A 15,242-nucleotide genomic window follows, 5' to 3' on the forward strand; every position below is an offset into this window, starting at 1 on the left:
CAATTCTCTCTGTTTTAGTTCTGTTATTAGAAATGATTAATCTGAAAGGTGGATTGTGGACATCTTTGTGTATTTTGGGAATTCCAAAAAGCTTTCCCAAACTAGGATTAGGGGTGTGCATGAACATGAAATCCTCATATGTAATGTTGTGATTCTTCACTAAGGAATTGAGTACAGTGTCAATGTGTGCAAATCGTGTGTGTACAACATTAATAGGAACTTCTTGATAAAAATCATCATTCATTAAAGTGCTTTGAATTTTAGTAACATAATCTTTTTGATTCATGAGAACCACCCCAGTTCCTTTGTCTGCCTTCATAATCCGTACATTGCAGTCATTTGCTAAGTCTTTCAAGGCTAACTTTTCTTTTTGTGTAAGGTTAAACCATTTGTTATTACATTCAGAATTAATAGCTTCTCTAATGTCATTCTCGCAAACTCTAGTGAAGGCAGAAATGGTATTGTGTAAAGGTGGATTAAACAAACTCTTTTTGCGTAAAATGGTTGTACTAATGTATATCAGGTAATTTTGCTCTCTGTGCTGGACCTTTTTGTAGCACTTTAATGTGGTCTTCAGATAAATGTTTGTCTGATAAATTAAAAATGGTAGAAATAGAGTCATCAAGTAAAGGTTGAGAGGTAATGTTAAAGTAGGATCCAGTTAAAGTGCAACAAAAAGGTCATTCGTTTGCTCCAGCACAGAGAGCAAAATTACCTGATGTACTTTTGGATTTCAGACTGTTTGCTAGAAAATTGAATTTACAAGTGTTACTTACTGATACTGATTGCAGAAGTTCATTCAGTGGTTCACAACACTCTTTATCTTCTTCTCAGTTAAACATTGTAAACAACTCAGAGGATGTTAGGCCCACAGATGTTTCCAATGTCAACGTCAATACACCTGTTTCATGTTGTACAGTTAATAGTAACATTAGTGTCTGTTCAGCTAGGCTGCAAGCGATCCTTAAACACACATCTTTGTGAATGTATGTTTTGTTCATATCAAATTATTTTCTGAATGGCTTGTTTTCTAAATTATTGGGAAAATTATTTTATACAAACTACAGGTTATACCTGATTTCATTATTGCAGATCTTATGGAATGGTGATGATATCACAATATTTGTAAAATAACACAAAACTACAGAAGCTAAGAAAAACTCAAGATTAGAAATTATACACATAATGACAGACATCAGGGGTACTAAATATAGCACTAAAGAAACCTACAGTGCACCAGGTATGTTCCTTAGAATGTATAAGCATTTTCGTGTTAAACCCAAACATCTAACAAAAAAAAAATGAAAATGCAATTCTACTGGGGGATTTTAAATTAAACACTAATACAGAAAACTACCCAACATCAAATAAATATGCTCATATAGCAACAGAATATTAACACAGGATTATAAGCGGGTTGTAGATTATAACCTGCTTATTATGCATTTGAGAAAACGATGTCAAGAAATTCATCGAGAGTGGTATGGACAGCAAGCAGAAACAATTTATTTTTATTCTGCCACTGTCATCTGCTGGCTAGTCCTACGTAAATCTGCCTAGTGAGAGACCCAACCTTAGTTAAGCAGGGGGTGGGGAGTATTTAGGTTCATAGGTAGGTACTAGGCTATCAGCCCAAGGGCCTAAGTAAGCCTAGCCAACAAGGTTCCCTGGTTTACGCCACCTAAGAAAGTTAATTTCCAGTTCTCCTGTCGAGCCGAGCCACATAAGTGATCCATGGGGTGTATTTCCCATCCACTCATCAAGATTTTTCTTGAAGAGTGCTAATGAGGAACTTTGCTTGACATAGATGGGTAGCTTGTTCCAGAGTATAGGAAGTCTCCGGGACAGGAATCTGTCCCTCCAGCATGTCCTGTTTATTGTAGTGACAAGGTTTAGGTCCCTAGACAGTGTCGCTCGGAGGGATTGGGATTTCTTAGGGTGTAGCATGTCCAACAGCTCTGGGTTTAACATAGCTTTATATGTTAGGGAGAGATCTCCTCGGAGTAGGTGATATGCTACAGAGTATAGCTGGAGTTTTTTTAGACGGTCAGTGTAGGGCATCTGTTTGAGGCCAGTAATCAATTGTGAGGTACTTCTGCGGCCTTTCCAGCTGCTGCAGATGTCTTGCGAGGTGCATTCTAAAAGAGGCGTTGTACTCTATAATGGGTCTAATGAGTGCAGAGTAGAGGGGAACAATGACCTCTTTTTTCCTGGATGAGTACCCTTTTTTGATGAGGTGTGCCACATAGGATTTCCTGACTACTGCGGCGATGTGATTATCAAAGGAGAGACTACTGTCCACCTGGGTCCCAAGGTCTCATCACACATTCGGTGTTAAGTAGACTGCCGTTTATGTGGTGGTTCATGGGTACAGAGTTTTTACCAAAGGGGATAACAATGCACTTTTTGGCAGTGAGCTTGAGGCCATGCCTCTGACACCAGGCATCTGTCTCAGTGAGGCCCTTCTGTAGGATGTCCACAACATTTGGGGACTTGACTATGGCTCCTAGTTTGCAGTCATCTGCAAACTTTGTTAGCCAGAGATCTTCTGTGTTAGCCTGTTCTTCAGAGAAGTAGATACCAAACAGGAGAGGTCCCAGGACTGAACCCTGTAGTACTCCACTTGTTACTGGTTTGAAGTCAGATCTGGAGTCTGCAACTTTTACAGTGTGTGGGTTCTGTCAGTGAGCCAGCTGGCAATCCATCTTGTGACGTAGGGATTTATACCTAGTTTAGTGAGTTTAGCTATAATTCCAGAATGGGGGATGGTGTCGAAAGCCTTGGCGAGGTCAAGATGGGCTGTGACTGCCTCAAAGAAGTCAGTCAGGTTCAGAAGACATGATCTGCCTTTCACAAACACGAACTAAGTGGGGTCCAGAGTTTGGAGGTTACCAAGGTCTTTGTTTATGAGTTGCATGATATGTTCCATGACTTTGCAGACCAGGCTTATCAGGCTAATAGGGTGATACTTCCCAGGATCAGTGGTGGCTCCCCCTTTGTCGAGTGGGATAACTGTTGCTGTGCACTATTCAGTGGGCACAAAGCCTGACTTGAGACTATGACTGAACATGGTGCTTAGGTGGGGAGCCAGTTCATTCTTAAGTTTGTGTAAAACACAGTCTGGGATGTTGTCCAGTCCTATGGATGCTTTATCATTTGTTAAAAATCAAGTCTCGAGCTATAGTAAGGGTTAACTGATTTGTCTTTTTCTGAATATCGGAGTGTAATCACCGTGCTCTATGCACTACAGACATGTTAAAACAATTTGGAAAAACAGAACAGCAATATCTTGGAAATCATACTGACATGCCTAGGCTCTTTCTGTTCCCTATCCATGATTATACCCTCTATAATCAACAGCGAAAGGAGCTGAAAACCACTGATCTTTAACCATCAAAATACAAACAGCAACTTCCGGGGACAAGTCCAATACTACACACACCTCATTCAATGAATCAGGATTCAAAGAACTAAAACTTTGCCCATAACACCCCCAACTTGTATATTAATTCCACAAACTGCAATCCAATACAAAAGCTACAGTCAAATGTGCAAAGTTAATATAGGATCACAGAACGTTATTACGCTATTGGCCCTGAGGCTTTTACAAGCCTAGCCAAGAATTTAGCCCATGCTCCAACAAGTCAGCACCCTATGCCACTGTCCAACAGGGACATAGGTGGAATCCCAGGGGTGTATTATATATACAGTTGATAAAATGGTCTACAGCCTAACAGAAAATTAAAAGTTAAACAAATCTTCGTCCCTATGCAATGCTAAACAAAACTAAGAGACAGTTGTACAAAAAAGGGCAAAAACACTAGGATACTGTTTCTTAGTGACCCAAAGAAATCAGGTCAGGATGCTATCAATGTTCTGTGTCATTATTAACATCTGCACTCATGAAAAATTACGAGTAACACCTTAATATTGGTGTAAAGACAGCAAAAATCATTGATAGAACAGACAAATTAAAATATGTACAACAGAAAAAAGAAGTACCATTAAGTTTTCAAAAGCTACACTAGTCATCCAAACAAAATTAAGTACAGTGACTACTTATTTCCTTAATACTGCAGAACTATGAACTCTGCTTGATCTCAAAAGGCTGTAAACAATAAAAAGGTATTCAGTACAGAAAGTGAAGATATCTGAAATGTAACATGCTATCAACAATGAAGCAATCATACATCAGCAGTACATAATAAATATGCTTGCTGAAAGGTTTTGTGCAAACTTCACACTAAACAACAAAATACACAGAATTCCTACAGAGACAATGGAAGGCATCCTTTATTTAACTACCAATAAGATAACTGCTGCCACAAAATACAACTGAAACCTCAATTTCCATGGGCCATGAAAGAAAACCCCCAACAAAACCCATTAACCATGTTTCAATCTGATCTCTTATGACATGTTGTAGTGGTACCAACAGCATGGGAGCACTTCAGACCCAAACATTTTTAAATCCATCAGACTGACTGATCAGTATTTTATGTAAAAGTATAGAGAGAATCATACTGAAGCTCATCACAAAGACACAGAAGACCTACTTCTGTTAGACAAGGAACAGTGTGCCTTTGTTAAGACAGATGCTGAGTTTTGAATCCTATGCCACTCTGAAGTGGCAACAGCAGCACTTGAAGGACTAACAGCAAGGACAAGATGTGCAGCATTTGCACTAACACACCAGACATGACTTTTCATAAAGAAAAAAAAAGAAAAAATGCATTATATGACAAATGGTTAAAACGCTGATTAAGCAACAGACACAAAAGTAACAGTGGAGATGGGGAGTATGTGTTTATCTTGATGGAAGTTATCAGTGCTGTCCTACAAGGCTCAGTGCTGGGCCATCTGTTCTTAGACTCTCTTTCTCAGATACACAAGTTGATAATCAAATATGGTGATGACAATTAACTACACATTATAATTACTTCAATAAAAATACCAAAGTTCTCCAAGGTGGTCTACACATACATACTTATATGCTGCAGCAGCAATAAATCTTGGCAAGAAGAATATAATTATGATTACAAAAGCAAACAAATCAAATTGTTTTTACTTATTTATAATTAGTTAATCTGGCAGGTGAGGTGTTTGGAAGACTCTCTTTAGTCATAACCCCAGCAAACAAGTACAAAATAACTATGTAAGCACACATGAATTACATTTTGCATACAGCATAAAACATAACAGAAACTTGGTAGATGCATCAGCATTTCAAAGGAGTAGATAAACAATGAAGGTTTCCTCACAAAGATAAAGATGAGCATTATGTGAGACTTCCTTAAGTTATGTAAACTAAACTAACTAAAATAGCAATTAAAATAAAACATTCTGGCATGCGAGTAAAAACCCCTTGCAAAAGATACCAGAAGTTGAAATAACAAAAAATACTCAAGTCTTGTTTTTTGAAAGAGCAAGGTTCAACATAATTATACCATATACAACATACACAAAAATAAGTGTACATATACTAACAGTATATTAATATCAGATATATACAGTATAATATTTATATAAGAGATAGCAAAGTCTGGGGTACTTTAGTCATGGTTTTCATGAACAGTGACACCTTTTTTCTAACTGATATTCCTTCAGCCTTGATCTCGGCAAACATTCATTTGCTAGCTACGACAACTCTGAGAGAGGGTATTTTAGGCTGTAGAAGCAAATTTAGAGAAGGGACTTTGATTAACTACTAGATTAAAAGCTGATTTACACAACATGGGACCTCTGATTCTGCAATGCATATGTCAAAAAAAGAAGTTATGTACTCATCATAACGTTCCATGTTTGTAGTCCATCTCGCCCTTCATTCTTACATATGGGATCGGAGCCGATCCTCGGCTCCGACTCGGCCCATTTACAAGCTGGAAGTCATCTAGTTGGCATGTGGGGAGGTATCCCATGGTGCACCAGTACAATCCCCAGATCTTGTTTGCTGCTAAGTAAGAAAAATAATAACCAACATACAGAAAGAAGCCAATACTAAAAGGTCTCCAGAGAATAATGATAACTATATTTCTGTCTCCAGGTAGTTCCAGGATGGGGGTAGGAGGGTGGGTTCGTAAGAATGAAGGGTGAGATGGACTACAAATATGGAGCGTTATGGTGAGTACATAATTTCTTTATGCTCTGTAGTCCTATCTCGCCTTCATTCTTACATATGGGACAGCATCCCTAGCACCTTATTCTTGGGTGGCTCAAGGAAAAATACTCCTGATTACTGTGAAACCAATGGCTGCTCTAACCCTGGAGGTTAAATCCAATTTGTAATGAGTAATAAATGTGTGAGGGGTAGCCCAAGTTGCTGCTGCACAAATATTATCAAGTGGGACACTGGCTTGGAAGGCTGCAAAGGTAGACAGATCTCGTAGAATGAGCCTTGATTTTGAAGGGTAAAGGTCTACCTTCAGAAGTGTAAACATAAGCTATACAGCTAGAAATCCAATTTGAGAGCGTCACTTTGGAAACTGGTAAACCTGACCTGGATTCGGAGAAGGAAATAAGTAATTGATCTGATTTCCTGAATTCCTTAGTCCGGTGCAAATAAAAACGTAATTGCCTATGTACATCCAACTGATGAAACCTGTATTTAGCTGCATTGGAATGATTTGGGAAGAACACCAGAAGTTCTATGGATTGATTCAAAGTGGCATGTGAATAGACCTTGGGGACAAAGGAAGGATTAGTATGAAAAAATACTCTGTCTTTGTGAAAAATCAGGTAAGGGGGTTCTACAGACAATGCTTGTAACTCTGACACCTGTCTGCCCAATGCGATAGCCCCCAAAAACAAAGTCTTCCAAGACAAGAATTTCAAAGGAGATGAATGAGAAGGCTCAAATGGTGGAGAAGTCAATTTGGATAACACAAAATTTAAATTGCATAAAGCAACAGGTTCTTAAAATGGGAGTCTTAACAGAGTGGCACCTTTAAGGAAAGTTTTGCATATGTGACATCAGATTAGAATCTTGTACGCCTAGATGAAAATTTGAAATCGCTGGCAACTGACCCCTGATAGTGGCAGCCGCAGATCTCTGATGGAAAAGCTCAGACAGGAATTCCAAAACCACTGAAATGGAGGCAGTATAAGGGTCAACATTCTTTTTCTCCGCCAAGATACAGAATCTCCTCCATTTCCTGGAATAAAGTCCCCTAGTGGAAGGTTTATGAGAGGACGTAAGGATATGAGTCACGGAGGGTGAGAAGTCATGAAGCCTGACTAGGGATGGAATCGGAGCTGTCAAACTGAGGGTGTTGTAAGGAGGGATGAAGCGAGCCTGACATGTGAGTCAAGAGATCTGGTACTGGATCCAGAATCCAAGGATAGTCTAGGAGAGGCCACAGAAAGGGGAACCAAACCTGCCGAGGCCAGTAAGGGGCAATGAGGATTAGTTGGCTTCCCAGCCGTTTTGCTTTCTGAATAACCTTGGGTATAAGACGAAAGGGAGGAAAGGCATAAAGGAGACCCAGGGGCCAATCGTGAACAAGTGTGCCTCTTGGTGACACCCCGGAGGGGAGATGAGGGAGAAGTAGCTGCTGCATTTGGCATTGATTGGGCTGGCAAAGAGATCGCAGCAAGGCTGTCCCCATCTATGGAAAATCTGCCCCGCTATTTTCTGCTTCAGATACCACTCATGAGGCATCAGAATTGCCCAGCTGAGCTTGTCGGCTATCATGGTGGTTGCCCCTGGAATGTGCATTGCCACCAGAAAACGCTGGGAAGATATCGCCCATTTCCAAACTCTAATCGCCTCTCAACAGAGTGGGTAAGATCTGGTTCTGCCCTGTTTTTTGATATACCATGCTACCGACATGTTGCCTGATTGTATTGCAATAGTCTCCAGAGGCAGAAGGTCGTGAAGTGCTTGCAACGCCAGGAGCACCGCCCTCATCACTAGAACGTTGATATGCAGATGAGCCTCGTGATCTTGCCATGTACCTCGGAAGGTCCTGCCTAGATAATGCCCCCCACCCTATCTGTGAGGCATCCGTGGTCACAAATAAAGTGTCTGTGTTTAACTGATTAGTCCACCAAATGAGGTCCTTCTTGCAAGAGTCTAGCAGTATGTGATGGGATAATGGTAGGTGCTGAAAAGACCACTGGGACAACAGCAGCCACTGAAGAACCCTCATGTGTAGTTTGGCTAGTGGCACTAGTAATATGGTGGAAGCCATGGTCACTAGAAGCTGCAGAATAGTCTTGGCTTTGACCTTTTGCAAGGGGAAAAGACGCTGAATTTGAAGAACCAGATTCTGTGCCCTTTCTACAGGAAGACAAGCCAACACATCTGTGTCCATCATTGCGCCTATAAAAATCACAGATTGAGAGGGCAGTAAGGCAGATTTTTCACAATTTATAGAAATTCCCAACTGGGCACAGAGCTGAATGGTAGCGTCCCTAGTCTGAAGAAGTAGATGCCTGGTGGGGGTGGTAAAGAGCCAGTCGACCAGATACGGAAACACCTGGAATCCTCGACATCTCAGGTGAGCTGCCGCTACTGCCATACACTTGGTGAACACCCTGGGGGCTGTGGTGAGACCAAAGGGCAGAGCACGAAAATGGTAATGACTGGCTCCCAGCCGGAAGCGTACATGACTCATCGATGTCCTGGCCATTTTTATGTGGTAGTAGGCATCTTGGAGATCTATTGAGTACATCCAATTGTCTTTCCCTAGTAATGGGAGTATAGACTGCAGTGTCACCATCCGGAACTTGTCTTCCTTTACTGATTCGTTCAATCTGCAGAGGTCCAAGATGGGCCAGCAAGTCCCCTGTACGTTTTGGCACTAAAAAGAATCTGGAGTAAGTTCCGGATCCTATTTGGTCTGCTGGGACGGTTTGGAGGACTCTCTTTGCCAGCAACTTGTTGACCTCCAGAGTTGCCTGATCCCTGTGATTGGGTGGAACATCCTGGATCCTCTTGGGAAGAAAAGGTGGAAGAGAAAAAGGTATGACATAACCTCTGGTAATAATTCTTTGTACCCATTTGTCTTTGGTGATGCTTAGCCAGGCTTCTGGATACAAAGAAATGCGACCCCTCGACTGGCCCCAGAGAAGCACAGTCGGGCCCCACATCAGGAGCGCTGGTAAGGCCAGCCCCGAAAGGAATCGCAACATCCCTAGTTCTGTGGTCCACCCCTGCCTCTAGGGCGATGTCTACCACTTCCTCCTCCTCTGCCTCTGAAGGAGGAGTCACCCTGTGCATCCTGGAAAAACCTCTGGGACTTCTTGAACCACATTTTACCACCCCTCTGATCCTTAGGGTATGGTCTAGAGGGGACAGTAAAACGTACACCCACTGCAGAGAGTGTTTTTCCTTCTTGCTCGCACCGAGTGTGTCTCCTTTACCTTGGGTCCAAACAATGAAGAACCGAAGGGGGCCGTTGGTAAAGGTAGACTTGAACGGTTCCCCAAATTACACAAACGCATCCAGGAATGACGCCTTAGGGAAATTCCTGAACCCGCTGCTCTACTCGCTCCATCGGCTGCATACGAGATAAGCCTCATGGATGAGTTGACAATATAGAGTTCAAGGTGGACAACTGGGCAGACACCTTGTCAGGGACTCCCTCAGTACATGTACCTTGTAGAGAACCTATCTCCTTAAGGAGATTTCTCTGAAGCCTCGTGAAGTATGTGAAGTAGTTCAGCGACCTAAAGGTAAATGCCGCTGAAGAGAAGATATGCTTCCCGTATCTGTCCATCATTCAAGACTCCTTATTCGGCAGATAGAAAGAAGAAGTTTCTGCTAGCTGCTTCTTAGTGGCCGCTGCCACCACCATGGCATCTACGGGAACACGTTTAGACAAAAATTCCTTTTCTCGGGGTGAAGAAAGAAACTTATTTGGTCTCCTGGGGACTGGCTCTATGGCATCAAGAGTATCCTACACCTTTCAACTAACTAGCTCTATCAGTTCGTCAAAAGGTGGAGACACCCAAGAGGCTGAAGGTTGTGACCCGAAATAATTCAGGTACACTGACTCCTCATCAGAAGGGGTGACAGTGGGCCAGCCGCACCTGTGCTTAAGGATTTCCAGGATGTCTACAAAGGAGACATCATCAGAGGATGACTTGGGGGACCCTTCTGACTCCTCGAGGTCAGTGTCAGAGACTCATCCTGGGAGTCTACATGCTTCCTCTTACATGTTCTCTTCTGTGGGGACTCCTCGGAAAGATATTCCATTGAGGTCGCTGAAGAGTGGGGGCCACTGGCCGGTGGCTCCTGAGGCTGTGGGTCTCTGCTGTCCAGGGAGAGAGTAGCAGCTGAGACAGAAGTAGGTGCCCTAGGGGGGAAGAGTGCCGGTACCACTGGTAGGAGCTGAAGATTGGGACAGCACACTCCTCATCATCTCGAATACAGACCTCTCCGGCTCCGAAGATCTCCTCGGCTCCAAGGATGCCATCGGCTCCGAGATAGACATTGGATCTGAACTCATCCTCGCCGACGTGCCAAGAGATTCGGTTCCATGCGTCGCTGTTGGGGCCAACCTGGGAGCTTTGGCTCCTAGACACCACGGACGGCACCAAGAGTGTCGGAGCGGAACTCGGCTCTGAAACAACCACAGGGGGAGCTGGAACCAAGGGTTCCACCAGCGGTACCAAACACTCCAGCTCCGAAAGGCCAGCATGGCTCGGAGGAGGAATGACTGAAGGGGGCTGAACGGACTCAATTGGCCCCGGAACCGACTGGGTCAGATCCAACAACTGCGATAAGGCAGACTACTTCAAAAGTCTCAGCACTCCCCTCCACATCTTCTTCCGATAAACTCCTGGAAGACCTGGAGGACAGCGTAGGAGAAGAGGATCTCTGCAATATTGGTGACTTCAAAGTAGGAGAGACCGGTAGAGGATCCGTAGACCGGCTCCGTAGAATATTCTCAGTGGTCGGCTCTGAGCTACTTGGCGCCGACCCTGTAATCACAGTAGTACAACTCTCAATTGGCTCCAAACTCTGTGGAGCCGATGAGACAGTAGATTTGTCAGGTGTAGCAATTTTAAGAGGCGGCTCAAAGACACCAGCCAGTGCCGGGGAGGGCCTCTTAGAGGACTTGGACTTTTCCTTTATAGATCCCTGAGATCTAGCAGAGGAGGAAGAGCTAGTCAGATCTTCCTCAAAGGAAGGTTTTAGAAGACCTTTTAGAATGGGCTTATTTTTTTTTTCTTTCTTGCAATACCCTAGCACTAAAAGGGTGGCAAAATAAGCAAGTTTCCTGTAAGTGGATGGCTCCAAGACAGTAAACTCAGTTACTGTGGTCATCTGTTATAGACATTTTCTGTAAGCATTTTATGCATTTTTTGAAGCAAGATGGCTTATGGTCCTTGCTTTCCTTAGATATTCTCATAGAAAAAGGACACACACACACACACACACACACACACACACACACACACACACACACACACACACACAAAAGAGAAAGAGAGTGAGAGGACTAGGTCCTCTAACTTACATGGGCCTAGCCCTACAGGAATGGTAAAAAGACACCACGAGGACTAGGTCCTCTAACTTAAATGGGCCTAGCCCGGGCAGGAAGAAAGATGGGAAACTAGGTCCTATTACTAAAATACACCTGGGGGGACAGAAAGAATTAGAAGGACTCACACACCCAAAACCGGAATAAAGTGTAAATTTATTATATAAGGTGAACAGAAACTCATTCTGTTTGCAACACTAACATCAACAAGCGGAAAATCCACAAAAGGTTAAGAATTATAACTACTTATCAACACATACAGTCTAACTGAGCGCAAAAGGCACCTCTTACTAATATCTAATTATTAAACAAGAAAAACTGGCACACAGGATACCAAGTACTATAAGGCCAAAAGGCCAACTGTACTAAAAGAAACTGCACACAATGGCACACTAGTAAACGCTAACTATTCTAACTTGCAAACTAAAGAAACTATGACCATACAATGCTATATAACTGTATCAAAGGTAAAACAGGAGAATTATCCAAAAATTTTGAATAAATTTGAAAGACTTAGCCAGAGCCAAAGAGAAGCACAACCGAACTAGACGCGGCAAATGAGATCTGGGGATTGTACTGGTGCACCATGGGATACCTACCTAGCCATGAGCCAACTAGAAGACTTCCATCTTGTAAACAGGCCGGGTCGGAGCAGAGGATCGGCCCCGATCCCATATGTAAGCATGAAGGCGAGATATGACTACAGAACATTATTTGTTAGCTTAACTCCTTAAGACAGGGGGAATAAAAGTCAAGAGGTCAGTCTAAAATGTAGTATGATTCTTTCTATAACAGGCAACCAAGTCTGATTTCTGTATGGTCACACAATAGCAGTCTCTACTGCCGAACAGATGAATAAAACATAATTTATACACTGTTTTCTGAACTAGGACAGAACTGGTGGAACTGTTTAATATAACCAGCATTCAGAAATAAAAGCTAGCAATGCATTTGTGGTCAGACATGAAGCACTTACCATTCTGTGTGTGGCATAAACTGTAGCAACTGTTTGCTACATTTTAAAACAAAAAAAACTATTTTTTTTAACTTAAGCACTTTAGCACTCCATGTGAATAAACTGTAGCAACTAATATAATTTAAAACAAAGGAAGAGCTTTTTTTCCTTTCACAACTGAAGAGTGCTTTAGCACTTTGTGTACATGTGTAGCATAAACTGTAGCAGCTAGTCTGCTACAGGGGGTGCCAGAATAACAAGTTACTCCTCTGATAAGATACACAGTGAATATCAAGCCGAGTGGGAAGAAGCATGTAGAGGGACACTTCCCTTTGGGAGGCAGCAACTGCAGGTTCAGAAGAGCTAGCTGCCAAGGGGGAAAGGACAAGCCACCCCCAGGACCAGCAAGCTGGTCCATGCCATACAATCTGGCTCTCTTCAGGGTAAGGAGGGCTGATGGGAGTAGCCAAGCAGAAAAAAAAAGTGATCTCATTTAGCCTGGGAACACTCTGCACCCATTCTCAAGGAATGCATGGTCCAAATGGATGAAGGTAGAGGAGCCAGTGGGCAAGGTCCTGGGGAAAAGAAAAAAAAAGTTTTTCATACAATCAAAGCACCAGATGGGTTACATTGCAAAAACAAACCCAGGGCTGAAATTAGCTAACCAGCAAACAACAGTATGAACAAAGCACAGGTTTAAAATACTACCTTGTAACTGCTGACTCTATTTTGTTTTTCATACTATCTATCATATAAACCATGGAGCCATCTCTGGACAGCTAATTCCATGTCTGAAATGGATTTTATCATTTAACAGTCCAGAAGTGTGAGGAAACTAATTCCAAACACTTCTGACATTTTTTTTATTTCTTTTAATTATTTGGTAATGTGTCTGAGTAATTTCTGTCATTACAGGTTCATAGGTTGGTACTAGGCTATCGGTGCTAGGGCTTACACAAGCCTAGCCATAACAATTCCCTGGTTATTTCTTCCCAGAATATTTATTAAATTATAATGTAGGTAATGGGGACATTTACCTATTCTCAGCATGTGAAAAAATTGGTGTACATTTGCAATTACAAATGTTTCTTTCTAAAAGCAAATTATGCTGAAAGGATACCTGTGTGTGTGTGTGTGTGGGGGGGGATCAGGCTGATTGCTTTTTTTTTTTTTTTACAGGTTGAAGCACAAGAGTTAGTACAATGTACAGTCTTAAAATCTGTAAATGAAATACCTACCTCGAGTATTTTTTCAGTTTCTATATATCTTCCTCCTAATAGACCAATCACTTCTGCCAGAGAAACGTGTGAATGCTTGCAAATGAAAAGAAAGAAACACAATGAAGAAACATATACTGTACTGATGTTTAAAAGGCAAATCAGATAAACTTGCTCATAACGTACAGCTGTGTAAAGGACCATAACAGTACATGTTTGAGTACGGTCACTATTGCAGTCATAAGAAGAGAGATCTCTGCTACAGGCAGAGTCCAGACTGGCCAGTCTTACAGAGTTTATCACCCTTCCACCGAACTGAGCTGACTCCACTTTCCCTGGGACATCTGCACATTCCTGGCATAAAGGTGGATTAGTCCATGTCATCTGAAGTTCTTTTTCATCCCCTAGAGGTTGGAGGAGAACCCACAAAGACGGGTAGGGATCTCACCATGACTTGTCCAGTACAGCCATCATGGGCAACCATCCCAAAAGTCTAGCTTACAAAGCGGCCTGGACAAAAAGGGGGGCACTGTCCTCAATGGTAGTGTCAGGAGCAAAGGGAAAAAAAAGAGACCTGGGAACAAACCACTGCCCTTGAATACCTCTAGGAAAGAAAATGAAGAGGACCTAGAGGATGGAAAACTCTACTGCAACAATGAATCTATTCAAACATTTACTGTTATGGTAAGGCACTTACATAAATGCACTATGTTTCTTGTATGGATAAACTGCTGCAGTTATCACAAAAAGAGATGATTCCCTAAGCCTTCTCTCTGAAGCAGAGTGTGGTTTATTAAGGCCTAGTGTAGAATGGCAAAATCAACTTCTGTCCTAACTCTACATTAGCCTCCTCCATAACTTAGCAACACATCTATGCATTTAACCCATCTAGATCTGTTCAGACAATTGGTCAGTTTTTGTAAATGTATAAATTCAAATAGGAAGCTACAGGAAAAGTCTAAATACATTCAACCTAATTTGTTACCTAGGAAATGTTAAAACAAGCAAAGTCACCAACGTACTACCTTTCCCTCCCTACAAGACTTATGCTCTCCCTCTTCTCAACTTCTTTACAAGAGTCCGGCTCTCCCATTTCTCAGCTTTTTCCCCAAATTATTAACTCGGTGATTAACAAACAATATCCAGTCTATGTTGGAATATCAAGGTGCCCTGTACTGTGTGCACTAAAGCAAAACTATATTAATTGTGTATATAGAAACATGTCATATACAAGTATGCAACACTGCCTTACTCCTACGAATTATTAGCAATAAACATGAAAATAAGTCAAGAACGAATACATCAAAACTATTACTCCAGTGAATTGTCAGCATTGTACATTATATGAAATATTCAACCTCTGCAACTCCTGAGAAAATGTTTTTGCCATGTGCTACCTTTATTATTATATGTACATTAACTCTGTCACAATACTTTTAAAATTATTTGAATAACAGTTTTTGATATGTAAACTAACTCTTTTACAATCATTTAAAAATTTAGAGAATGATCACATCTTTAACAAATTGTGCAACTGCACCTAGGTCATGGCTGAAAAGGATTCATGGACCAGTTCATTTA

General features: G+C 41.9%; 1 protein-coding gene across 1 annotated transcript in view; it reads right to left on the reverse strand.

Moving 5' to 3' along the window:
• Positions 1-680: 680 nt before the first annotated feature.
• LOC122814191 (histone H2A deubiquitinase MYSM1-like) overlaps positions 681-15,242 on the reverse strand; it is a gene marked incomplete in the record, with an annotated part of 897,734 nt that continues 883,172 nt past the window's right edge. Inside the window, 2 exon segments of the mRNA XM_044086797.1 lie at positions 681-745; positions 13,592-13,757. Coding sequence (XP_043942732.1) covers positions 681-745; positions 13,592-13,757 — 231 coding nt within the window.

This window comes from Protopterus annectens, chromosome 10.part0 (genome assembly GCF_019279795.1).
Source record: "Protopterus annectens isolate FY-2018-M chromosome 10.part0, PAN1.0, whole genome shotgun sequence".
Taxonomy (NCBI): domain Eukaryota; kingdom Metazoa; phylum Chordata; order Ceratodontiformes; family Protopteridae; genus Protopterus; species Protopterus annectens.